Consider the following 23,900-nt stretch of genomic DNA (forward strand, 5'->3'; position numbering starts at 1 on the left):
CTTTGTTCATATTCCTGCTTCTTCCCTTTGCTCTTTTGTTCAGTAGTTCTACATCTTTATACACAGCTCCTGTCTCAGTGAATTCAACAATATTTTCATTCGTTAGCTTTACATTCAAACCCTTGTCGAGTATATTGTTCATTTCATACATATAAAAGGTTTTTATTCTATATGAAATGAGAAGCAAATCCATCTTAGCTGGTGCCGTTAATATTCCAATTGAACCAACATCAAATGTTGACTCACGAACGACAAACAATATTGTCATAAAGAACTATAGTTCGGAGTGTTTGAAAGAAAAAGAACCAGAACTTAAGTCGGTGAATTTAAACACAGCTTCAAACGCTAACGCTACATCAGATGTTAAGTTAGAGTATCCACCACTGGACCAAATTCTTTCAAGAGAAGCCAACGACAACCCTTACACAAATGTTCAAACAAATCCTTCAGATAACGTAGACCATTACCTTCTTCAGTTATACCAAACAATTTTACTCAAAGACGATAAGAAGCTTTTGACAAATCTTATAAGCAAGAACCAAATAATTCTAACAAAGGAGGACCTTGAAAATGTTATCTCACGAATAACAGGGAAACAATGTGTCATTGACTATCTCGACCCTGAAATCGAATGCTGTGGTCAAACTCCACTATTCATGAAAATAGGTAACATCCGCATCATTGAAACACCAGGAACTACAGGAGTTGAGTTTAAGTATAAATATTCGAACGAGTATACAAAACTATCTACTGACTATAAACTTTGCTTGAAATATGTTTTAGTAAATTAAAGCAGTCAGGACCTTCGTTCTTGGCGCTTTGCGCCGTCAGTCAAAAAATTTCAAGTTAGCAATTTGTAATATCTATCCAAAACTTCTTCAACAGTATCGAACTCATCTTCATAATGCAAACCTAATCTTATTGACTTGGTGCAGTTTTCACTAACACAATATTTTTCTGTTCTCTTGACTGACATAACTCATTTGTTTCATCAAACAGCAACAACCAAAGTTCATGACCTAATACATAACATTCATACTTTATATTTTTAGCTCTGAGTTCTCTTGTAAGCTGTTGCATTTAATATTTTCTAAAAAGTCAACTTCAACAGTCATTCGCACTGGTGCCTTCAGTTCTACAGGCTCTCCTTGAAAGTCAACAAGTCTGAATTGCATGTCTTTCAAATTATGAGGACTAATGCGAACCCATTTACCTAAATGAGTTGCTATGACAGGAACGTTTGGAATGAACATTGAATTTACTTCATAACAGAAGGATTTATATTCTACTGAACCTTTACTATTAACTCCCGAAATGCCTGTGACATTAGCTATTTTAGACTCAATGTATAAACAATTACCATAACATACGTATGGAACAGATTTCATCTCAATCGTTTTGTCAACACTTTTCAAAGGAAATGTCATATGGTATGCTCCCAGAAGCAATTGAACTCTATGACTCATTCTTGGTATCTTAAACTCTTTCTCGCTGCTGAACTTCAATGTTCCCTCAGAAGAGAGTTCGACATCTATGTTGTCAATAGTTTCTTCATTTATGAGAGTATCTATGACTCCAGCAATTTTATCTATTCTATACCCAGCTCTGTTAGAAAATGTTATAACACTTCTTTTGTCATCTATTTCAATCTCTATGAAATCTGTTTCATCTGTTATGACAAAAGTTGCGATAGTATTGAAGTCAACAACTCTGAAAGCAAGCGCTTCATTCTGAAGACCTAAGTTTGTTTGTAGCTTTACTGTCCCGTATTCGTTTGGGTCTGTACTTTGTAAATAGAACAACATTTTATTCTCATTAAAATATGACTATTGCTGCATATGCGTATGAAACAAATGAAGCAAGAAGAGCACATGAACTAGTAAACGAAAACTCAACTTTAACCATTGAAGGCAATGATTTAGTCATTGACGATGGAAAAACTAAAAAAGTCATTGATTTCGATACTTTTAACACGTATGACCCATTCATTACAATAAGTAAAGTTCCTATCATAAATGATGGAACGGTGCAATATATAAATTCTACAGTAGATGCCTCATTAGTGAAAGTACTGAATGTTCTCATTGAATTGTTAAAGAGCTTTCGATTTGACGACAACATTAAATGCTTAAAAAATTTAGTCATGAATGAGAAACAAATTCTCGGCGTTGCTGGTAGCAGTAATGATGTACACCTTATGACATTAGAATATTATAACGAACATAAAGATGAACTGAAAGGAGAGAAGGGTGGCACTGGACCACAAGGAATACAAGGAATACAAGGACCTCAAGGTGAAAACGGTTTGGATGGTGAAGATGGAAAGGATGGAAAAACTGCTAAATCATGGATATGGACCTTATAAATACTGGTTTAACAGCTGCTTCATATGGAGTTCTTCAATACCAAATCGGAAAGATATGGGCAGTACTTGGTGAAGAAGTTTTAGATGACGTTAAAAATGCTTTGAACTTCATTTCAAATGGTTCTGATACTATTAAAACTTTATCTGGTTGGATGCAAGAAACAAGGAGTCAAATAGATACTGTAAGACGTATAGCAAACAATGCACGTACGGGATTGGATACTTTACGAGAAGCACAAAATACACTAAAGGAAGCAAATGATATTCTTGGCTCAGTATCAGACATGCATGAAGATTGGCTTAAAGGTATTGACAAATCTTTAAAAAATCACAGTCAGTCTATTGCTGACTACAAGAAAAGTATAGATTTTTTACATAGTGCTATGGACGTACATGATGGAAGCATAAGGAACTTACTTAATGCTAACAATAACTTACCAGGAACTATTAAAGCATTTATAAACTCCTTTGTAAAACCTGGTGCTCTAACATTTAGGTCTTTGAGAGCAAGAGCATTGAAGTCAAGAGATGCAGAAACTCCAACAGAACCTACAGAAGGAACTGAAACAACAGAAACTCCAGAAGAACCACCAAAACCAACAGCTAATGAAATATTGTTCGAATATTTTCCAAGGTACTCTGTTCTCATTGCATACATTCAAGAAATACTTAAGAAAGCAGACTTGACTTTAGGAGATGATGAAAGTTCTGTATATCTTTCGTTCCAGTTTCAAATAGCAGAACTTTTGAGACAGATATGCTTAATGTATGACAACATCTCTGATTTCGCAAGATATGATGACGACCATGACCCTGAACACGGTGAAGAAGAAGTTTTACAAACATCCATTAAGACAGGAAAGGTTTTAACTCAAAGTCTCATTATTGACACCAAAGATGGCGAAGTGGACGTTCTTCAAGAGCTGAAGAAAAATACTTCTTCGGGAGGTGGTGGTAGGCATGAACTTGAAATAAATGAGATAGAAGAGAAATTAGCCGAGAAAGCAGATAAAAACCATGTTCATTATATAAGTTCAGACGAACAGATTATAACGGACTACCATGGATATTTAACACAGGATGAACAAATAAGCACTGAAGATGTTAATGAAAGAAGATATAAATTCATTCGTGCTAAAGGTTATGACATACACTGTACTGTACAGTATGACACAGGTAAAGCACCAGAAGCATTTGGTTATAACAATGAAATTTATGCTTCATACTTCTTTGCTAACAGTGTATTAGTTGAACCAAGATTTACTTTGAGAGTTAAGGCAAAAATAACTTTTGAAGATGCTATTAAAAGTAAAGCTGACAAAGATGAACTTGACGCAACGAACAAAGTTTTGAAATCTCATAAACACAATATCTCCGATATAAATGAACTTCAAGCTACATTAGATAAAAAAGCAGATAAGAACCATACACATGAATCCTTCACTACTGTTAGAGCAGACGACATAACATTGAACTATACCCTTGGTTCAAGTGCACCTTTAGAGAATCCAAGTACAAGCGTAAAAGATACACTAAACTCCTTAAATAACAAATGCACTAATATTGAAGGTCATGTCAGAAACTTTGAAGCATACGAACTACCAGCAATGTTAGATAAAAAAGCAGATAAAGAACATACACATAACTCCTTCTCAACTGTTGCTATAGAAAGTATTGAAGGAACGGTTGGCGGAACTGGTGGGGATGCATTATATTATAAACCTCCTAACTTTCCACAAGGTTTAACATCGAATGAAAACATAACAACGAAGAAAGAAATTAGCTGTAAAAATGTTTATGTCATGGATGATGAAAATAATGTTAAATTCACTGCTCAAGATTTATATGATAAGAAAGCAGACAAAACAGAGCTTCAAACATTAAAGACTGAAATACTTCAAACATTATATCCTGTTGGTTCTATTTATACGTCAATGAATTCAACAAATCCAGAAACAGTTTTAGGTTTTGGTACGTGGAAGCAGATTGTAGATAAATTCTTATACTGTGCTAGATATTCAAAGCAAACAGGAGGACATAAACCATTCCTCATCTTCATTAATGTTAACACTCGCAAAGCTTTTGCGTATATAATGAAAAATAAAGGAACTCATGAAGTTTTAAGAGTTTTACAAAAGTTTGTAGCAGAACATAGCCCAAGTACTTTAACATCAGACCAAGACAGTGCATACCTCAGTAATGAAATCACAGAATTTCTCATTAAGCATAACATAACTCACTACACTACTGAAGACCATAACCATAACATACTCGGCATCATAAACCGCTTCATAAGGACTCTCAGAGATTTAAACCAAGAGCGAGACTTTACCGAAGAAACAATGAAACATTTTCTCGAAGTATATAATTCCTCAACACATTCTACAACAGGACATACACCAAATTCAATGACACAACAACAAGAAGAAAAGTATATACAAAAGAAACGAAGTCAAACACAAAATATCAGAAATTCAACACAATTTACCCTCATTCCTGGTACAAAAGTTCGTGTAGTTCTTGACGACAAACCGTTGACAAAGAAACGTTTAAGGTTAAGTCGAAACTATTATATCGTAGACTCTACGCAAGGTAATGGATATCTTATAAAAGCTGCCGACGACTCTATTGCGTTTTATCCTCGTCATAAATTAGTTGAAAGTAGTAATGGCAAACTTGCTGAAACCATTGACGAAGCAAAGCGAGGAGTGGTTATTGAAATACTTGGCTACAACATAAACGATGACACTTATAAAGTAAGATATGAAGGAGGCGTTGAAGATGTTATACCATCTAAGAACTTGAGAGAGTCGAAGCCAACACATCTGGGACCATTAGAGCGGGAGTACTGGAAAGACAAAAATATGCCAGAAAGAATAAGAAAATTCTTCTAAACTTTTTCATTAGATGTAAATCAGACATGAATGAGAACAGTCATGATATCATTAATGGTACCATTTATTTACACCAAAAATAATTTTTAGGTGAAGTGGTGAGATTTCACCTCTTTTTTCACCTCTTTTTTCACCCTCACGAATTTTCATGAATTTCCTTAAGATAGAAAAAATAAAGTTAGTTTTATTTTTATTTATTTTTTTATTTTGTATGTAAGAACAGAAATGTCAGTCGAAGCAAAAACATTCACGAACAAATCTAATGGCGAAACATTCACAAAAGGCACTTATAACGGTATTGAAGTCTTACGTAGAGACAAGGATGGTTACATTAATGCAACAAAGATGTGTCAGCAGTTTAGGAAAGACTTTAGAAAGTTGTTGGAAAATAAGTCCTGGGAAGAGTATTATAAGGCATTTTGTGAAGAATATAGCAACCGCCGGAATTCAGACGGTTGCTTTTTATACAAAATTCATGCAGGAATTCCTGATGAAATCAAACAGGTTAGAGGAACGTATGTAGACCCAAGACTTATAAACTATATAGCAATGTGGGCTTCTCCAAAATATTGCATAGCAGTTGGAAAAATTATGGACTCCATAGACAAGAAAGTTCATGAGAAGTTAGATGAAGAAGAACTCGAAGATACAGTAGAGAATGCAAAACATTTGTTCGAACAAGAAGTTAGAAAAATGCGCGAAAAACAATTAGAACATGAACGTGAGATATGTTATGGTTATAGAGATTCTCCATACGAACTAGACCAATGGGAACAAGAAGATTTAAAGAGAGAATTTAGAGAATATGAACTCGCTAAGATAGCATTAGAAGCTGCAGAAAAGAAGTTAAAAGTTTGGGGTCGTTTTGTACAAAAATATTGTGAGTAAATGAACCATTTATTTTTGTCATAAATGTTTTCAGTGTCACCACGTCACCATGTCACCAGGTTAATTAACTTCTTTTAAAAATGATGACAACATGACATTTTGACAACAGGTACGAAAACATTAATATATAAAATTCATGAAAATTCATGCAGGAAATTCTTGAGTTTTGGATGAAAGAATACGGTCAAGCCAAAAGTGGCTCAACCTCAAAACAAGCATTTTATGAGCTTACTAAGGGCGTTATAAATGAATTCAAAGGTATTTACATACATGCTGACCTCGTTCATTTTGTTGCTGAATTCAGCAAAAATAATGTTTAGCTGAAGAGGTGAGATCTCACCTATTTTTTCACCCTCGCCGCTTAGCGGCTCAGATTGCTTTAGCTTTCTCGTGAATTTTCATGAATTTCCTTAAGATAGAAAAAATAAAGTTAGTTTTATTTTTATTTATTTTTTTATTTTGTATAAAAGATATGATTTCAACAATCGGCACAACAACAATTCAAGCCATGAACGGCGGGACTCTGTCCACAACTACAGCACCAAACTCGTTAGTCATGAATCCTACGTCAATGTTGGTAGAGATGAAAAGCTTTATTCCTTCTTCATATACTTTTGAAACAGAAATCCAGAAGATAAAGCAAGAACTTTTAACAAGTAATTTAGACTGTAGTGCGAAAGATGAAACAAATGAACAGTATCTTTATGAAATGGAGGACCTCATCGACCATTTGCCTAAACTACCTGAAGTTCAGCAGCAAAAACTAACTATTCCTGAATTCGACGAAATTGAAGTCAAAGCAACTGACTCAGTAGAAATTAAGAAATTCATACGTAAAGTAAATTATGAGTTTCTAGGATATCATTGCAACCATAAAGTTATGGACAAAGATTGCGACATGGTTTATAAAAATATTTCTGACATATATAAATCGGTGGAGTTTAAGACATACGACAACTTTGTTTCATTAGTTGCAAAATGTGTATGGCAGATAAGAGATAAAGATAGAAGAGGTAAAGTATGGAATGAACAGATAAAACCAGCAGCTTTTGAGTTAAAGAAAACCATTGACGCTTTAGTTGTTCTAGCTGGTTTTATTTCAATGTATAACGCAAAAACGATGCCGCAATGTTCAAAATGTAAAGCAGCAATAAGAAAATATAACTACTCAGTCAAAGAGATAGAAAGAATGCGAAACGACTATGCAGACTTAAAGAAAGAAGCAGAAAAGCCAGCAGAAGATAAAATGGATATGTTGACATTTCTTAATAAAAACTATCCAACAGCAGAAGATTTCCTTCTGTCTGACGTCAAGAAGAAATATAAAGAGACTTTCGGCATGATTAAAACATTCGATGTACTAAAAGAAGAAATAGAAGCTACGAAATTGTTTAGGATTTCAAATATACATCGTACAATTCATGTAAAACGCTTGTGAAAAAAGAGGTGAAAAAACAGGTGAAAAAACAGGTGAGATCTCACCTCTTCACCTAAACATTATTTTTGCTGAAAAATGACCAAATTTCATGAATTTCATTAGTTAGAAAAATAACGCTAATTTTTTTCTAACAAATTTTTTTATCTTGTATGTAAAGACAGTAATGTCAACATCAGAGAACACAACAACTGCTATCGTTCATGAAGCCATAAATGAAGAATACGAATACATACAGTATAACAAACAATTGAGACTCATTCGTTCGGTCAAAGATGACAGGTATCAAATGCAAAGTATAATGAACGCTCTTCGTTCTACAAAGCAAGCATATCATTGGTTTGAAAACCAACAGACAAAAGAACTTTTAGAAGAATTTCCTCATATGATTGCTTCCCTCGGAAAACCGAGAGAAGAGATTCCGTACAAAAATCGCAAGAATTTGGCTCCTGGTTTGAAAGGTTATTATGTTCATAGACTTTTAGTAAACGCTGTAGCAATGTGGGCTTCACCTCGTTATGCTTGTTATATTTTCATGATGTTAGATGAACTATATAAAGCAGAACGTGGAGAGATGGAAAAGAAACTTCATGCAAAAGATGAAGTCATTGAATCCAAAGACAAAAGCATACAGAAAAGAATACCGCGTTCAGTACCAAAAGGAAAGGAAAAGAGTTATAGGTATATGATATATACTGAAGAGTTGGAGAAAGAAGAAGACAGTGACATGGTTATGTTGCATTTAGTCAGAAGAAACAACAAGAGCTTTTATGACTTAGCTAAAATATATAAATCTGACAGAAACTGGTTCTATCGTGAAAACTTACCGATTTCAATGACCCCAAATGAAGATGTGAAACAAATAGTTCAAGATACGTTACCTCAAACACACTATGATATTAAATGTTGTACAATACTTACATTCAAAGAAGACTTACCATTACTGAAGGAAAAAATAACAGAATATTTCGATAACTTCAAAGAGGAAGAATAAAAAAAATAATTTTTTGTTCAATGCTTTGAATTTATTTTTTACAGTCAGTCAATGACGACTGACTGACTGTTTGGAATTTTATACAAAAATATTTCATAAATGCCTTCCTCCTTTGCTGTTGTCTAAATGTCATGTTGTCAGTAATTTTAAGAGAAGTTAATTAACCTGGTGACACATGGTGACGTGGTGACACCTTCAGTTCTTCAAAAATATATTTTTGCTTAAATAGCTTCAGGGTCTATTTCTTCAACCATTTCACTTCCTTCGTCAATGTCAATAGAAGCTTCTTCAACCTTTGGTAGGAGCTTCTGTATAACATCTTTGTTCGTTATTGTCTTCAGAGATGAAGGATAATATTTCACATTTGTTTCACCCTTCTTATATTCTTTCTGTTCGGAAAGATTTAAAGCAATACTGAAGAAGTCAATGTTAGAGTTCTTTATAACAGTATAATGAGTATCTTTGACATTCACGAAGAAACTCTTTTGTTTCAAAACTACTGCTAACTCTTGTGAAGTATAACGTTTGCGGTCAATGATGATAGCTAATGGTCTGACATACTGACCAAACTTAGATTCTTTCACAAACTTCTTGTTAAAGATAACATTAACATTTGAAGCATTATTGAACTCATTCTTGATGGCAGTAGCGAGAGCATTGTATGAAAAGAACTTGCAATCTTGCATGTGTTTTATTAAAATAAAAATATTAAATTATTTTGAAAAAAAACTTAAAAAAATCTAATCTAATTTTTTCAAAAAATATTTTTTTTTATTTCCTACTAAAGATGTATCGGAAGTTGTCTAAGTTAGAACACTCGGAAATAAAACAACTTCTTACAGAAGCTAATATAGATGTTGCAAAGCATTACGCAACAAACAAAAAAGCACTCGCTGACTTCATTAAAGACTATAATGGTGCAATAAGTTATGATAGAATTCATGAGTTCATAAAGCCGCAACGCGGCGAGGACGAAGTCCATGCAAGAGCATTTCCTTTAAATGACGTTGCTATTGACTTATATCATAGACGTTCAGTACCTCATGAAGTAAGAAGAGAAATGTTTGACATAACAAATGCAAACGTTGGTGAAACAAGAAGAAGAGACGAACACTGAAACAACAGAGAAGAGAGATGTTTAAGAGCGCTATAGAACAAGTTCGCAAAGCTAACGATGTCCTTCGTTCCATTGACGACAAACCAAAAGAAGGTGAGAGATGGTTAAAGAAAGATGAAGAGAATAGGAAGAGGAATGTTAAGACAGGCAATAGACTCATTGACTTTAACATCGAAGCTTTAGATGAACCAAACAGAGACTACTTACACAAACATTTCGGTAAGGTTTTCATGAGACTCTTAGAGAAAATTAAAATAAACTCCCAACAAAGATGGATGGTATGTTATATAACTTGGTGGAAAGTATGAATGTTCTACGTTAAACCTCAATAATATTGGAACATTACTACATCAGCTCTTGAAGGAGAACTTTATATCAGAGATAGAAGCAAATGCTGCAGGTATTGTTGAAATGCACTATGACTTCTTCTTGACAAACATAAAGAATCTTACTGAAATAAAGATGTATGATTTAACAGAATATGAAGGCTTAACGATGTCAGATGTAAAGAAAGGCAAACCAAAAAAGAGACCATATAGAGATGAAGCACACTGACAAATGACCAGAAAGCCATTTTGGAAGCTCTTAAGCAAACAGGAAACCCAGCACTTATAGAAAGCTTTTGGAAAGATAATGGTGAAAAGAAGTTTTATAAGAAGAGAAGCGGTCAGTTCTGGAAGTATCTTTGCACATTACCTATAAATCTTGAACGCTACCAAATCTTCAATGAACTGAACAAAAGAACTGCAACACTTATGACAGAAGATAACTGCTTCGTTTATGCTTGCATTCAGGCTGGAGTAAATGAAGAAACTATTGACCACATGAGAGAAGTCATTCGTGTTAGAGACTTTCCTCAAAGTAAAGTACAAGAAATTCTGAACGCAACAGGTATAGCATTTAATGTTACCATTGGTTACTTCAATGACTCAAGACATAATGAAATAAAGAGATACATACCAAAAGAATGTGAAACTGTTCGAACTATTGACTTACTTCTTGTTGAAGACCACTACATGAAATGAAAGATTACCAATGACAAATATTTTATCATAAATTATAAAGAAATTCTCAAAGCTTGTGGTGGAATGAACATTGAGAAACAGATGAAGATTTATACAAAGAGAGAGAACAAATATGTAGTTCGTTATGATAGAACAACACCGTTATGGGATGTTATGAAAACATTGTGGGGGTGCAAATATTTCGAACCTATTTCTTATGGAGAACTTTTCACATATACGACTGACTTATATAAACAGAACCTTGCACCATTTAAAGATTTGACATATGCACCAAAGTATTGTGTACAACTGAAGAAGAAAGCCGAGTCAAAAGAAGTAAATAAAAATAAGTGCAAGTTCATTCCTGAGCACGTTTTCTTTGCTGACTTTGAGTGTAGCACAGACGGCTTTCATAAAGCTTTTAACATATGTTATGACAGTGAAGATGGTTCAGTGAGTGAAAGCATTTGGGGTCAGAACTGTGCAACAGAATTTTTGGAACGACTTCCTGACAAGAGTTTAATATATTTCCATAACCTCAGTTATGACATAAACTTCATCTTAAGACACATGACAGAAGTGAAAGGAACTCCCATCATTAAAGGTTCACGAACAATGCAAATAACTGGCTTATATAAAGGAAGGGCAATTTATTATAAAAGACTCTTATAGTGTTATAAATAAGAAGCTTAAACTATTTCCTGAAATGTTTCATTTGCAGTGTGGTGAAAAGGAAGTATTTCCGTATCAATATTATTCAAGCTCTTTGTTAGCAAATGACAACAGAACTGGTGTCATTTCTGAAGCATGTAAGTTTGTAAAAGATATTGATACGTTCATGAAAAACATAGATTTAATCGAAGACTGCAGAATAGATGAGAACCACTTCGACTTAGAAAAATATAGCACATTCTATTGCAAACAAGATGTAAGAATTTTAAGAGAAGGTTTTTGTTAAGTTCCGCAATGATATATTGAAAGAATTTGATTTAAACGTATATGACTACGTTAGTATTTGTTCTATTGCTAACAAATTGTTTGAGAACAGAGTGTACTTCCGAATGGAAATTTATATGACCTCTCAAATAAACCAAGAGAATTTATTTCACGCTGTATTCAAGGTGGAAGATGTATGCTGTCAGATAACATGAAACAAAAGAGCGAAAAGAAACTCATTGCTGACTTCGACGCTGTTTCATTATATCCATCAGCTATAGCAAGACTTTATACTTTAGAAGGTATTCCAAAGGTTATGAAGAAAGAAATGTTAAGCACAGAGTATCTCATGAGACATTTATTCGATGACGACCAAAAGGAACCCATTGGTGAAAGTTTATGTCTGGCTTCTTTGTTCTCATTAAGATAACAGAGATTGGAATACATAGACACTTTCCTTTAATAGTTTGTGACCCTGAACTAAATCCAGAACTTAACGTTCCCAGAAGTTCAAACACTTGCTGTTTAATGTATGTTGACCATATAACATTACAAGACCTCATAAAATATCAAGGTGTCAAATGTGAAGTGTTACAAGGATACTATTACGATGGAAACAGAGATATTAGAATAAGAGATGAAGTAAAGAAGTTGTTTGAGTTAAGGTTAAAGTATAAGAAAGAAGGAAATCCTTTGCAAGAAAATATAAAGCTCATTCTGAACAGTATTTATGGCAAAACTATTCTATCTCCTATTGAGTCAAAAATAACCATAGTAAATGACAAAGATGCTATAAGATATGCCATCAGAAACTATAACCATATAGTGAAGTTCGAAGGTTTGGATGGTTCAGATAAAACTATTTTCAAGCTAACGAAAAGCATTTGCAGACACTTTAACTTCTGTCCACTTGGTGTTAATATTCTGTCAATGTCGAAGAGAATAATGTGTGAAGTATTCTGTACTGCTGAAGATATGGGTCTTCAAATATTTTACCAGGACTGCGATAGCATGCATATTTTCAATGAAGACATACCAAAGCTTGCAGCAGAGTTTACGAAGAGATACGGTAGAGAACTTATTGGTAAAACATTAGGTCAGTTCCATTCTGACTTCGCAGAAATAACACCTGGAAAACAAAGTTTAGCATACAAGTCAATATTTTGTGGAAAGAAGACTTACATAGACTTACTCACGAATGATTTAAATGAAGTTGCATTTCATGCACGTTGTAAAGGTGTAAAACAAGACGTTCTTGCTTTAACAGCTAATGAAATGTTTCCTGAAGCTATACAATGCTATTACAATGAAGATAAGAACATTCACATACCTGTTGGAACATATGACAAAGACTCTGAGTTCAGTTTAATGAAACTTTACAAAGCACTTCATGATGGTCAAGAGATTGCATTCGACTTATGTAAGTCGTGTCAACCTTGCTTTGCTGAAAAGTTTAACTTCTCAATAACGACTAAAACAAGCTTTATTCGTAAGTTGAAGTTCTGAGGTCATTTATTTTTGTCAGCAATGAGGTCATTCGTGATAAAAATAAGCCCGTGTGGTCATTTACAATACTGTGATGGTAGAGTTTACGATGAAATCATTTACACTCATTACGATGAAGTTATGACAAAGCATTTACGATGAAGTCATGACAAAGCATTTACGATGAAGTTTTGACAAAGCATATACGATGAAATCATGACAAAACATTTACGTTCATGTTTGACATAGAGTTTACGATGAAATCATTTACACTCATTACGATGAAGTTATGACAAAGCATTTACGATGAAGTCATGACAAAGCATTTACGATGAAGTTTTGACAAAGCATATACGATGAAATCATGACAAAACATTTACGTTCATGTTTGACATAGAGTTTACGATGAAATCATTTACACTCATTACGATGAAGTTATGACAAAGCATTTACGATGAAGTCATGACAAAGCATTTACGATGAAGTTTTGACACGAAGTGAAGATTTGCACTTCGTCAAAAAAGTGAAGGTTCCCGACGGTTTCAAACCGCCATACTTTACATTTTGTACAAAAATATTGTGAGTAAATGAACTCATTATTTTTGCATCATGACAAAACATATACGATGAAGTTTCGACAAAACATATACGTTCATTTTTGACAAAGCATATACGAAGAAGTCTTGACAAAGCATATACGATGAAGTCATGACAAAACATATACGAAGAAACCTTGACAAAGCATATACGATGAAACCTTGACAAAGCATATACGATGAAACCTTGACAAAACATTTACGATGAAGTTTATTTCCTGGACTGTTGTCTAAATGTCATGTTGTCAGTAATTTTAAGAGAAGTTAATTAACCTGGTGACATGGTGACGTAGTAACACCTAAAACCCATCTACCCTAAACATTATTTTTGCTGAATTCAACAACAAAATGAACGAGGTCAGGATGTATGCAAATACCTTTGAATTCATTCATAACGCCTTAGTAAGCTCACAAAATGTTTGTTTTGAGGTTGAGCCACTTTTGGCTCGACCGTATTCTTTCAACCAAAACTCAAGAATTTTCCTGCGTGAATTTTGTATAAAAAGCAACCGTCTGAATTCCGGCGATTGCTATATTCTTCACAAAATGCCTTATAATACTCTTCGTTCTACAAAGCAAGCATATCATTGGTTTGAAAACCAACAGACAAAAGAACTTTTAGAAGAATTTCCTCATATGATTGCTTCCCTCGGAAAACCGAGAGAAGAGATTCCGTATGAAAATTCAAGAGGGTAGAAAAGAGGGTAGAAATGAGGTTAGATCTACCCTTCTACCCTAAAATATATTTTGGGTCATTTACACTCATTACGATGAAGTCATGACAAAACATTTACGCTCATTACGATGAAGTCATGACAAAACATATACGATTAAATCATGATAAAACATATACGAAGAAGTCATGACAAAACATATACGATGAAATCATGACAAAACATTTACGATGAAGTCATGACAAAACATTTACGACGAAGTCATAACAAAACATTTATGTTATACAGTAATGTTAGTCATGAATGTTTGTCCTACGTGTTGGCGTTAGTGTTGAAAAATAATGTTTGTCCTACATGAAGCCGTACAAGCGTTTGAATTTGTTTATGCATAAGATTACTCTCTTGTTTTCTGTATCTATCATACAAACATAAGCAGCACCTGTTTTTGTAAAGTTTATATGAAGTTTTCGATAGTTAAGACCTGTATAATAATAGAATGCGTCCTCATTCTCAACATAGTAGTAGAACTCAAACGAATGCTTACCATAAGCGGTTATTTCAACAGCTTCGTCAGATATTTCATCAACGAACTCATAAACTATATCGCCATACTTGCTTTTATTTCTATTGTTTTCAGATCTAGAACACCAACGAAGGTTTGAGATTCTGTTGTCCGTTCTATCATGATTTATATGGTCTATTTCTTTCAAATTGTTTGGATTTTCAATCCACTGTTCTGCAATAATTCTATGCTTTAAATGTATTTTGTTGTTTAAACTAAGCACAATATAACCATAATTATTTAAGTATTCACTCATAATATGTTTGTCTTTCTTTCGACGAATAGTAAAAGGATATGTCGTACAAATCTCATAATCTTCATGATTTCTCAATGTTTCCCATTGGTTTGTTCCCCACTAACGTTCTCATTGACGTCCTCAATATCTTCTTCCTCACTGAACTCGTCAATATTTTCACTAGCTCCTTCTGTAATGTTTTCATCGGCATTGTCATTGGCTTCTTCTGTAATGTTAGATGTTGTTGTTTCGCTCATGTTCTTTCACTAATGTTAAAAGTTATGTTGTACGAATTTTGAACAGAATTTAGAGCAGTTATGAAACAATGAAGTATTTTTACGCTATTGAAAGGAACTATGAGAGAGTGAGTACATGACAGCAATGACAAAAGGAACTAATATCAAACCTAATGAAATCGCTCACGAGGACATAGAGCTTAACAAGTACTTTGTGGAGTATCTTATAGTGAGAGTATGTAAGACCTTACTTCATGTTTGACAGCATGAATGAGGATGTTATTTCATGGTTAAAGAATATAAGCAATGTTTTCGGTAGTACGTCATAGATGACAAAGGTCTTGTTGTATTTTATGAGACAGCAATACGAACACAGGAACTAATGGATATTATGCACTCAACAGCAAAGAAGGATTTAGTACTATTGGCATGAATGAACATTGCAGGAATGACATATACAACCTATGCTCACGAAAGCCTTACACAAAAGCAATACAAATGATAGAACATAAGTGTCTAAGGTCAGCAAATGAAATCATTACTGTCAGTGGTTATGAAAGAACTGTTAGCAAAGATGAGTGGAAACAGCTATTCATATTAAGGAAGGACGTTGCTGAACTAGTTAAACCTGTTGCACAAACATTGTTTCAGATAAGACCAGCAATGACTAAGAACCCTTTGACCTTAGTCAATGAGACCATAGAGGTTGAAGATAATGACATGAAAGAACTAGGAATGAATGAGAGAAGTTGTGAAGGATGTTTGAGTCAAAACACATGGTTCTTCAGAGCTGTTAAGAAACTTAGTAAAGAACGACAGAAATATTTTATAGAGAAGTATTGCAAAGGATGTGTAAATGAATTGCTTGAAATAGAACTTAGAGACACTTTCACACTAAAGGACTTGAGGAAAAATAAGTACATGAGTGAAGAAGGTATTGACATAGCTAGTGTTATAAATGACTTAAGAAGATGTGTTGTTGTTATTGACGGAGCACGTATGACATATCTAGTGAAAGATTATGATGGAATACGAGACACAACAACACTTGTGTCAGTAGATAGCAAGGAATTCAATAAGCTCATGAAGAGTGTTTATGTAGGACGTATTGAGGAGAAGGATGTGAACGCACTGATGATTTATGAAGCGGGTCAGAACAAGAACTATCTTATGAAGTCAGGCATGAGATTCTTTGACGAAAGAGATGACATTTACAGCTATTTCAGAGGATATGAGTATGAGGTACTGAATGAAGTAGATGAAAGCGTTATTGAAGGATATTTGAAACATGTTCACGATGTCATATGTAATGAGGATGAAGAGCTTTATGAGTATGTTTTGAACTGGTTCGCCTACATCGTTCAAAATCCTTGTGGAAAGACTGGAACAGTACTTTTGTTAATAGGAAAGCAAGGAACTGGTAAGAATGTACTTAGTAATGTTCTATGCGAGCTCATTAGCAAGTACGCCAACAATAATATAACGGCAATAGAGAATGTGGTTGGTAGATTCAATGCTGCTATTGAGAACATGAAGCTCATCGTATGCAATGAACTAAGCTCATGCGATACGTCTAAGGTCATGAACCACGACGCACTAAAGTCAATAGTAACAGAGACTCAGTTGGACTTAAATCAGAAGTGTCAGCCAGTAAGAAAGATAGAGAATGTTTGTAATATCATCATGATATCTAACAACTTCAACTCAGTAAAGATTGACAAAGACGACAGAAGATTTGTTGTCATTGACGTAAGCAGCAGATACAAAGGAAATTACGAATATTTCTCAAATCTCATTGAAAGCTTTAATGAAGAGTTTTATTCAAACTTACTGACGTACTTCATGAGGAAAGATTTAAGTGAATTTGATGTAAGGAAGATACCATTCACCAGGGCTAAACAAGAACTCATCGAAATGAACAAAACACCTTACCAAATGTTTTACGAGGAGTTCTATGAAAAGTTTGTATCCGGATGGAATTGTACAGAGTGCTACAGAAGATATAAAGAATTTGCGAAGGAAAATGAATTCTTTGCATGTAGTTCAAATGTATTTGGTGGCAAGATGAGAGAATTTGTGAAGAGAAGTAGAAAGCGAGACGGTTCTGCAAGAAGTTATATTTACGAAGCAAGTATGATATTAGAAGGTCGTGGAAAGAAAGAAACAGTGAATTATGAGGAAGTGCTTGAAAAATTCATGGAGTACATGGGAAGCAATATAACATACAACAAAGACATATACAGTGAGTTTAAGTACTATTGTGAACAGCATGAGATTGAAGTAATGAGTAAAGGAGATTTTGAAACGCTTATGAAAGACAGTAAGGAGGTCGTTCATGAGAACAGTGTTGAAATAGTTCATGAGAACAGTGAGGAGGTCATACATGAGAACAGTGTTGAAATAGTTCATGAGAACAGTGAGGAGGTCATACATGAGAACAGTGTGAAATAGTTCATGAGAACAGTGAGGAGGTCATACATGAGAACAGTGTGAAATAGTTCATGAGAACAGTGAGGAGGTCATACATGAGAACAGTGTTGAAATAGTTCATGAGAACAGTGAGGAGGTCATACATGAGAACAGTGATGAAATAGTTCACAATGTCGTTCGTGAAGAAGCCATTGCAACAAAGAATGAGATAAAGGATTTCATAGAACTTAACAAGGAGGAGTTTAAAGAAGGCTATGAAGTGAAAAGATGTGAAGAAGATTTCTTGGCGTATTTGAAGAAAAAGAGACTAAAGCCAATGGCTCAAAATAAGTTTCAATCGATGTTTGAAAAGAAACGTTTGAGCTATGGTGGTGTAAGAAGCACATATTACTTTGTTAAGAAGTGAGGACATTTATTTTTGTCGTTAGTGTTGGAGTTTGTGTTTGTTGTTAGTGTTTGTCATTTGTGCTGAGGTTAGTACTTGTCGTTAGTGTTGGAGTTTGTGGTTGTTGTTAGTGAGAGAATAAATTAAATCATGAACTTTGCCATGGTCTCTGTCCCTAGTAGTTTTCATTAAGTTCTGGAAATAATGAAAGTCATAAACTTTGCCATGGTCTCTGTCCCTAGTAGTTTTCATTATCTCACAGAGTTAATGAAAGTCATACTTTCTATCAGATGAAGCATGTAGATGAACATAATGAAAGTTAGTGGGTTTGCCACGAGTTATGAATAAAATATTGGCATATTAGATGAGATAGCTGATGAAACGGATGAAGATAAATTAAATCTTGGACTTTGCCACACTCTGTCCCTAGTTCCTCAAAATCCTTGACAACGTTGCTTAGAAATTTTGGTTCAAAACCTCATCTGATTTTAATCTGTTATGCTACCTGTTAAGTTTCGCGAGATTATAAATGTCATGGAGTTATATAAAAAGGAGGGACAGCTAGGGACACTGGAAGTACTTATAAGGCTATCTGTTAAGATTGCATGAATACTAAAAAGTCATGAAATCCATTATCGCTGTGCTAGCTTCACCTTAGAGTAAAATGACAAATAAAGTCACTGAAGCAATGAAACAAAAGTTTTTGGTAGAATACATTAAATCAGGAACTATTCCAGAAGGTTTTTACATTCATACTATGAAGGATGGTAGAGTTCAGTTTAGAAAGATAAAGCAACCATTAGATAAAGAAGGAATTTTGAGAAAGATTAAACTTCATGAGGACAACATTGCTAAACTTAGGAAGAAGTTAGAAGAGTTGGAGAAAGGAAGAGAGTTATAAAGCAATGAATTCAACAGGGTGAAAAACCGGGTGAAAAAAGAGGTGAGATCTCACCTCTTCACCTAAATTTATTTTTGTGCTATGTTTTCATACGTGTGGGAGTGGTGATATCATTAATTTTTAAGTTTATTTTTTTATAAATGACAGAACAAAAATATAACATATCTACTCAACAGGAATGAGACCCTTACTGACTATGTATTCGTTTAATGCTTGATGAAAACAATGGTACATATTATCGTATGGGTATACACAACGTCTGTTTCCATCGTCGTCGTATATGTAGAGCTCAAATCCAGTCCAACCTTCTTTTGTACAATATGTAGCTTTATTTAAGTATGCATTTATGTAGATAAGGCAATTTTCTTCATCGCTCCAGAAATAATTTTTCGTCTTTGTTGAAATAGTTTTCGTTCCTCTACGTCCATAAGGAATGTATGCAATGAACTTTGCGTCATATGGGATTGTAATATATTCAGGGTTTCTTTCATCGTCAATGGGTCTGTCTTTGTTAAAATGCATGTTTCTCAGTTTTACTTGAGTTTTGAATAGTTCACGGAAACGTTCTGGGAAAGAGTCATAGTAAATGTAGTCAGACATGTCTTTGTAATGAAATAAAAAAGTTGGAAAATAAATAAAATAAGGTTATTTTTTATTTAGTGAGGACGGTAGTGAATTCGTTAGTGAAGTCGTTAGTGAAGTCGTTTATGTGTCAGATGGTTTTGTAAATATTTAAGGTTAAGTCGGTGTTATGGTTGTGTTGTAAAATATACGTTACCGGTTTTGTAAAGTGTCAAACCGTTAACTTGGGTAAGGTGGAACGCAGTGCCACAGTACCCAACTTAGTCTAACTAACTAATTTTATATATTTTTTTGGATCAAATCCATTTTAATAGAATTTATATACTATTCATCTATTAGTAAACACTACCGTATATTATTTTTTAAGCTATCTTATTTTTTGAAGTTTTATTCAAATCTTTGGTCGCAAGAAGAATTGCATGATAAATAAAAACATTTAATCAAAGTCAATTTTATTTTTCATATTCAAATGGACTGAGTGTTAACATTTAACATTTTTTGCTAATTGTCGTCAAAAATTAGGCGTAAAGCAAAAATTGATATTTCATATGGTTTTATGATAGATAAGCATTATATTCCCACTCATTATATTCGTAAATTTTGAGGTTTATCCTTCGCTTTTAAGATCATTGAATTTGATTTTTATATAAAATAGTTATATATTAGAAAATAATATGAGTTTATGTGATATTATTTTTCAGAAGATTTCATTCTATATGCCTATGAAAAGTACTCTCAAAACTAACTTTTTCCTAATTATAATTAAATCTAGAATATTGTATTATGCTTAGTATTATTTCATTTTTCTCATTCAATTTAGAATTTACAAATGTCAAAAAATTGAGAGCTGTCACTTTTGATGAATTTCTGTTTATTACAGAGTAAGAGTCAATTTAAGCGTGTATTAAAAGAATCAACTCATGATTTTACAAAATGAAAAACGACAATAAAAACTGTAAAATATATTCACGGTTGTATATTATTATAATATACATGAAATTATTAAATTATTTGCATGAAACAATAATCAAAATAAGATGTATTCATTCTGAAAATTGTGAATAATCGAAGTCAGAATTTTGATTTGGTATTTTTTTTCCAACTTCATTCAAATATAACCATTTCTTTTATATCTAGATTGGAATTATTCTAGAGTCTTAATTGTCTTTTTTACTTTTTCCCCACTCGAAGATTGTATAAGGTTGGGTTGAAAAATAGATGGCTTAAGGGTGCGCGGGAGACGATAAGTCACCCTCAGAAAAGCACTTTTAAGGTTAATATATTGAATGCTTCGAAACTTTCCATTCCACACACTGCAACATGATTATGGTTAATTTTGAGTAGTTTACCTATCGTCGCCTGGGCACCCTTAAAAGAACTCGTAAATGCTTCAAAATTGAGAGGAATGGCATATTGTAGATGATAGAACGGCAGATTTTTAATAAAAGGTCAATTTAAATTTTATAGAACATATTATGTAAAGCAATCAAATTTCATCCAGAATTTGAAAATAATTATTTGTATCACTCAAGTTATCAGAATTAATTGTATAATCTCGAAGTCAGAAATTTGATAATTTTTTGAATGGTTTACAATACTCTACTTCATCTAAGTGAAAATAATCAAATATGAGGTTTCATCTAAACTGGACTTCTTTTAAATAATATCATAACTGCTAATCGAGTTTGAAGTCCACTGTAAAAATTGAAAGTCTCTCAAAATTGAGAGGCAATTTGCAAATAATTGTTATCGTCTTTTTTCGAAAATCCACTTTTCCTAGTGTTCTGATTAATATTTGTGAATGTAACAATAAAGTATATGTTTTAGTAAGATGATAATACATTCTATCATTTCAAATCACATAAAAATTGCAAAATCAGCGAGTTTTATAAGTGTTGTAAACGAAAACGATAAAAACAGTTTGAAAAAAGTGACGCTTTACATGGCAAAAAATAGAGCCTTACTTTTGAGATACTTGAGATTGAAACCGAATCTTATGAAGCGGTGATCTTGAATCACTAAATTATAAGGTTCAGTTTCATATAAAATTTGTTATTCTTTTGGAATTATTTCTTATAAGATTTTACATCTTTTAGCGGGGAATGTTTGTTATCATGTATATATTATAAATATTTACACGATAACGAACATTCCTCACTAAATTACTGAGAAACTTTGAGGAAATGTCGAACAATTTCCTCAAAGTTTCTCAGATTTATATAGATAACTAGAGTCCCCTAGGCACTGATTCTGGTTCAGTACCTAGGAGGCTCTGGTTATCTAACGAACTGATAAAATGTTTTTAAATTTTGTGAATATTGCTACCTGTGAAGCACTGACTTCAAATCAGTACCTCACAGGTAGCAATTACATTGAAATATGGGAGAAACTTTGTCGAATGTTAAACTATTCGGACAAAGTTTCTCCCATTTGTAGTGGAGATGGAAGGCTTTGAGGTATATTGTATTAATATATACCCCAAAGCCTTCCATCTCCACTTGAAAGTGTCCAAACTTTGGGTTAATAGTTTGCAATTAACCCAAAGTTTGGACACTTTCTAGAAGGAATTGGATGGTAAGAGATATACATTCATATGGTATATCTCTTACCCTCCAATTCCTTCTTAAAATGGGAGAAACTTTGTCCGAATGTTAAACTATTCGGACAAAGTTTCTCCCATTTTGCGAAGGAATTGGAGGCTATGAGATACTGATGAAATGTCAGTAACTCATGGCCTCCAATTCCTTCCTAAAACTCATAAAAGTGGACCTTACATGCATTTAAAATTTGACATGTAAAGTCCGTTTTTTGTGAGCGGGGATTTGACTCCGTCAAATCCCCTTTTTCGTTTACGAGATAAGAACATGATTTTTTCGAATTTTTTCGCTTCTGGATGCGTGTTTTGAAAAATATGTTGTGCATGAAAAATAGCGTGACTTCACTTTTGACAGAAGGTGACACTATTTCTAATGGTTTTGTCATTTATTTGTCAGATTTATAAATGGATAATAATGCTGTAAATCAGATATTAATTAAAAATATTTAAGATTTATGTTCGAATTGAAAAGCAAAATGATATTTTTTAATTGAAAAACGTTAATATCTGATATTTTGAAGTTTTTAATATTTGTTAGTATCTTAAATTATTGAATGCATACGTTTTTTATGTTCTCAATTTTAAAAAAATTGTGAAGAATTTAGTTTTTTGGAGATGGATGTTTAATATTTGTGAGTGAGAATGCAAGCAGGAGTTTGGTACTTTAAGGCTGGGTTGAGATAGATTTCCCATTATATTATCTGTGAATATATTGTTTGAAAATTCAAGATATAAAAATATATTATCAAAAAATTTTATATTTTTAAATACAATAGGGTGGAAATATAGTACGATGAGATAGCAATGATATATTTTATAATGGAGGTAATCTGAAGATAAGTAGCAAATTTTATGCGATTTTGATTGGGAGTTGGAGGGTGTGAGTACTATAGCATGTAATAGTATCTCACACCCTCCAATTCTTCCTATGGCGCCGAAAAATTTTTGGTGAAATGCGACGACATTTCACCAAAAAATTTTCGGCGCCATATAGAGAACTATAGTCTGCGAGGTACTGATTCTATCTATGTACCTCGCAGACCATAGTTCTCAGCCAAAATGGCTAAAAATTGGGTGCAATTTTTTACATTATTAATAATTGTGAACCCAGAACATCTTCCCTTCAAAGTGCCAAGCATCAACACACATTCTCACTCACAAATTTTTAAAACTCATTGCCAAAAATCTAAAAAAACTCACAATTTTTTTTAAATTGATAACCCTCAAACCGTTTCCAATCAATAATTTGAGAGTCTATATGATAATGTAAAAGTTAAAACATTCAAGTATTTAAGTATTTCTTTAAAATATTAAGTTTTTTATTTTTCCAATAAAATTCTAATATCAAATATTTTTATTTAACGATTAATTTTATTTATATTTTTATAGTTTTTTTTTAAGAAAAAATATTGTTAGGGTTTTATGGATTTTCAATTAATATACAAGATAATTCATGAATGTATATATTTCCAAGCTTTTAAGGATGCAACACTTTACATTTGTAAACTGTCAAAAATGAAGTCACGCTATTTTTCATGCATTACATGCGTTTATTCGTTGGTTACAAATCATCAAATCAAAGCTT

At 33.2% G+C, this 23,900-nt stretch overlaps 11 protein-coding genes and 4 pseudogenes across 15 annotated transcripts, besides 4 other annotated features; 11 read left to right on the forward strand and 4 right to left on the reverse strand.

Moving 5' to 3' along the window:
* Positions 1 to 19,994: part of a mobile genetic element that runs on past the window's edge.
* Positions 177 to 765, forward strand: TVAGG3_0592060 (uncharacterized protein; the record flags this gene model as incomplete). The annotated part of the gene is made up of 1 exon (XM_051239523.1): positions 177 to 765. A coding segment is annotated over one exon (589 nt), but the record flags the coding sequence as incomplete, so codon positions are not given.
* TVAGG3_0592070 (uncharacterized protein) lies at positions 1,041 to 1,805 on the reverse strand (the record flags this gene model as incomplete). Its single annotated transcript, XM_051239524.1, has 1 exon — positions 1,041 to 1,805. The coding sequence occupies one exon, from the start codon at positions 1,803 to 1,805 to the stop codon at positions 1,041 to 1,043; it is 765 nt and encodes a 254-aa protein (XP_051097348.1).
* Positions 1,823 to 2,460, forward strand: TVAGG3_0592080 (annotated as a pseudogene). The gene has a single exon. A coding segment is annotated over exon 1 (638 nt).
* TVAGG3_0592090 (organellar and viral DNA polymerase type B) lies at positions 2,749 to 3,309 on the forward strand (the record flags this gene model as incomplete). The annotated part of the gene is made up of 1 exon (XM_051239525.1): positions 2,749 to 3,309. A coding segment is annotated over one exon (561 nt), but the record flags the coding sequence as incomplete, so codon positions are not given.
* On the forward strand, positions 3,581 to 4,561 carry TVAGG3_0592100 (annotated as a pseudogene). The gene has a single exon. A coding segment is annotated over exon 1 (981 nt).
* Positions 4,708 to 5,259, forward strand: TVAGG3_0592110 (integrase core domain containing protein family; the record flags this gene model as incomplete). The annotated part of the gene is made up of 1 exon (XM_051239526.1): positions 4,708 to 5,259. The coding sequence occupies one exon, from the start codon at positions 4,708 to 4,710 to the stop codon at positions 5,257 to 5,259; it is 552 nt and encodes a 183-aa protein (XP_051097350.1).
* TVAGG3_0592120 (uncharacterized protein) lies at positions 5,485 to 6,147 on the forward strand (the record flags this gene model as incomplete). The annotated part of the gene is made up of 1 exon (XM_051239527.1): positions 5,485 to 6,147. The coding sequence occupies one exon, from the start codon at positions 5,485 to 5,487 to the stop codon at positions 6,145 to 6,147; it is 663 nt and encodes a 220-aa protein (XP_051097351.1).
* Positions 6,620 to 7,585, forward strand: TVAGG3_0592130 (organellar and viral DNA polymerase type B; the record flags this gene model as incomplete). The annotated part of the gene is made up of 1 exon (XM_051239528.1): positions 6,620 to 7,585. The coding sequence occupies one exon, from the start codon at positions 6,620 to 6,622 to the stop codon at positions 7,583 to 7,585; it is 966 nt and encodes a 321-aa protein (XP_051097352.1).
* On the forward strand, positions 7,749 to 8,576 carry TVAGG3_0592140 (KilA, N-terminal/APSES-type HTH, DNA-binding family; the record flags this gene model as incomplete). Its single annotated transcript, XM_051239529.1, has 1 exon — positions 7,749 to 8,576. One exon carries the CDS (start codon positions 7,749 to 7,751, stop codon positions 8,574 to 8,576), a length of 828 nt encoding a protein of 275 aa, XP_051097353.1.
* On the reverse strand, positions 8,798 to 8,980 carry TVAGG3_0592150 (uncharacterized protein; the record flags this gene model as incomplete). Its single annotated transcript, XM_051239530.1, has 1 exon — positions 8,798 to 8,980. A coding segment is annotated over one exon (183 nt), but the record flags the coding sequence as incomplete, so codon positions are not given.
* TVAGG3_0592160 lies at positions 11,268 to 13,136 on the forward strand (annotated as a pseudogene). Its single transcript has one exon. A coding segment is annotated over exon 1 (1,869 nt).
* On the reverse strand, positions 14,739 to 15,442 carry TVAGG3_0592170 (annotated as a pseudogene). The gene has a single exon. A coding segment is annotated over exon 1 (704 nt).
* TVAGG3_0592180 (uncharacterized protein) lies at positions 15,851 to 16,720 on the forward strand (the record flags this gene model as incomplete). The annotated part of the gene is made up of 1 exon (XM_051239531.1): positions 15,851 to 16,720. A coding segment is annotated over one exon (870 nt), but the record flags the coding sequence as incomplete, so codon positions are not given.
* Positions 18,901 to 19,137, forward strand: TVAGG3_0592190 (uncharacterized protein; the record flags this gene model as incomplete). The annotated part of the gene is made up of 1 exon (XM_051239532.1): positions 18,901 to 19,137. One exon carries the CDS (start codon positions 18,901 to 18,903, stop codon positions 19,135 to 19,137), a length of 237 nt encoding a protein of 78 aa, XP_051097356.1.
* TVAGG3_0592200 (uncharacterized protein) lies at positions 19,303 to 19,737 on the reverse strand (the record flags this gene model as incomplete). The annotated part of the gene is made up of 1 exon (XM_001330247.1): positions 19,303 to 19,737. One exon carries the CDS (start codon positions 19,735 to 19,737, stop codon positions 19,303 to 19,305), a length of 435 nt encoding a protein of 144 aa, XP_001330282.1.
* A 565-nt stretch (positions 19,995 to 20,559) lies between the features above and the next one.
* Positions 20,560 to 20,596: a mobile genetic element.
* A 351-nt stretch (positions 20,597 to 20,947) lies between these two features.
* Positions 20,948 to 21,088: a mobile genetic element.
* A 524-nt stretch (positions 21,089 to 21,612) lies between these two features.
* Positions 21,613 to 22,576: a mobile genetic element.
* Between the last annotated feature and the right edge of the window lie 1,324 nt (positions 22,577 to 23,900).

This window comes from Trichomonas vaginalis, chromosome II (assembly GCF_026262505.1).
Source record: "Trichomonas vaginalis G3 chromosome II, whole genome shotgun sequence".
NCBI lineage: Eukaryota > Parabasalia > Trichomonadida > Trichomonadidae > Trichomonas > Trichomonas vaginalis.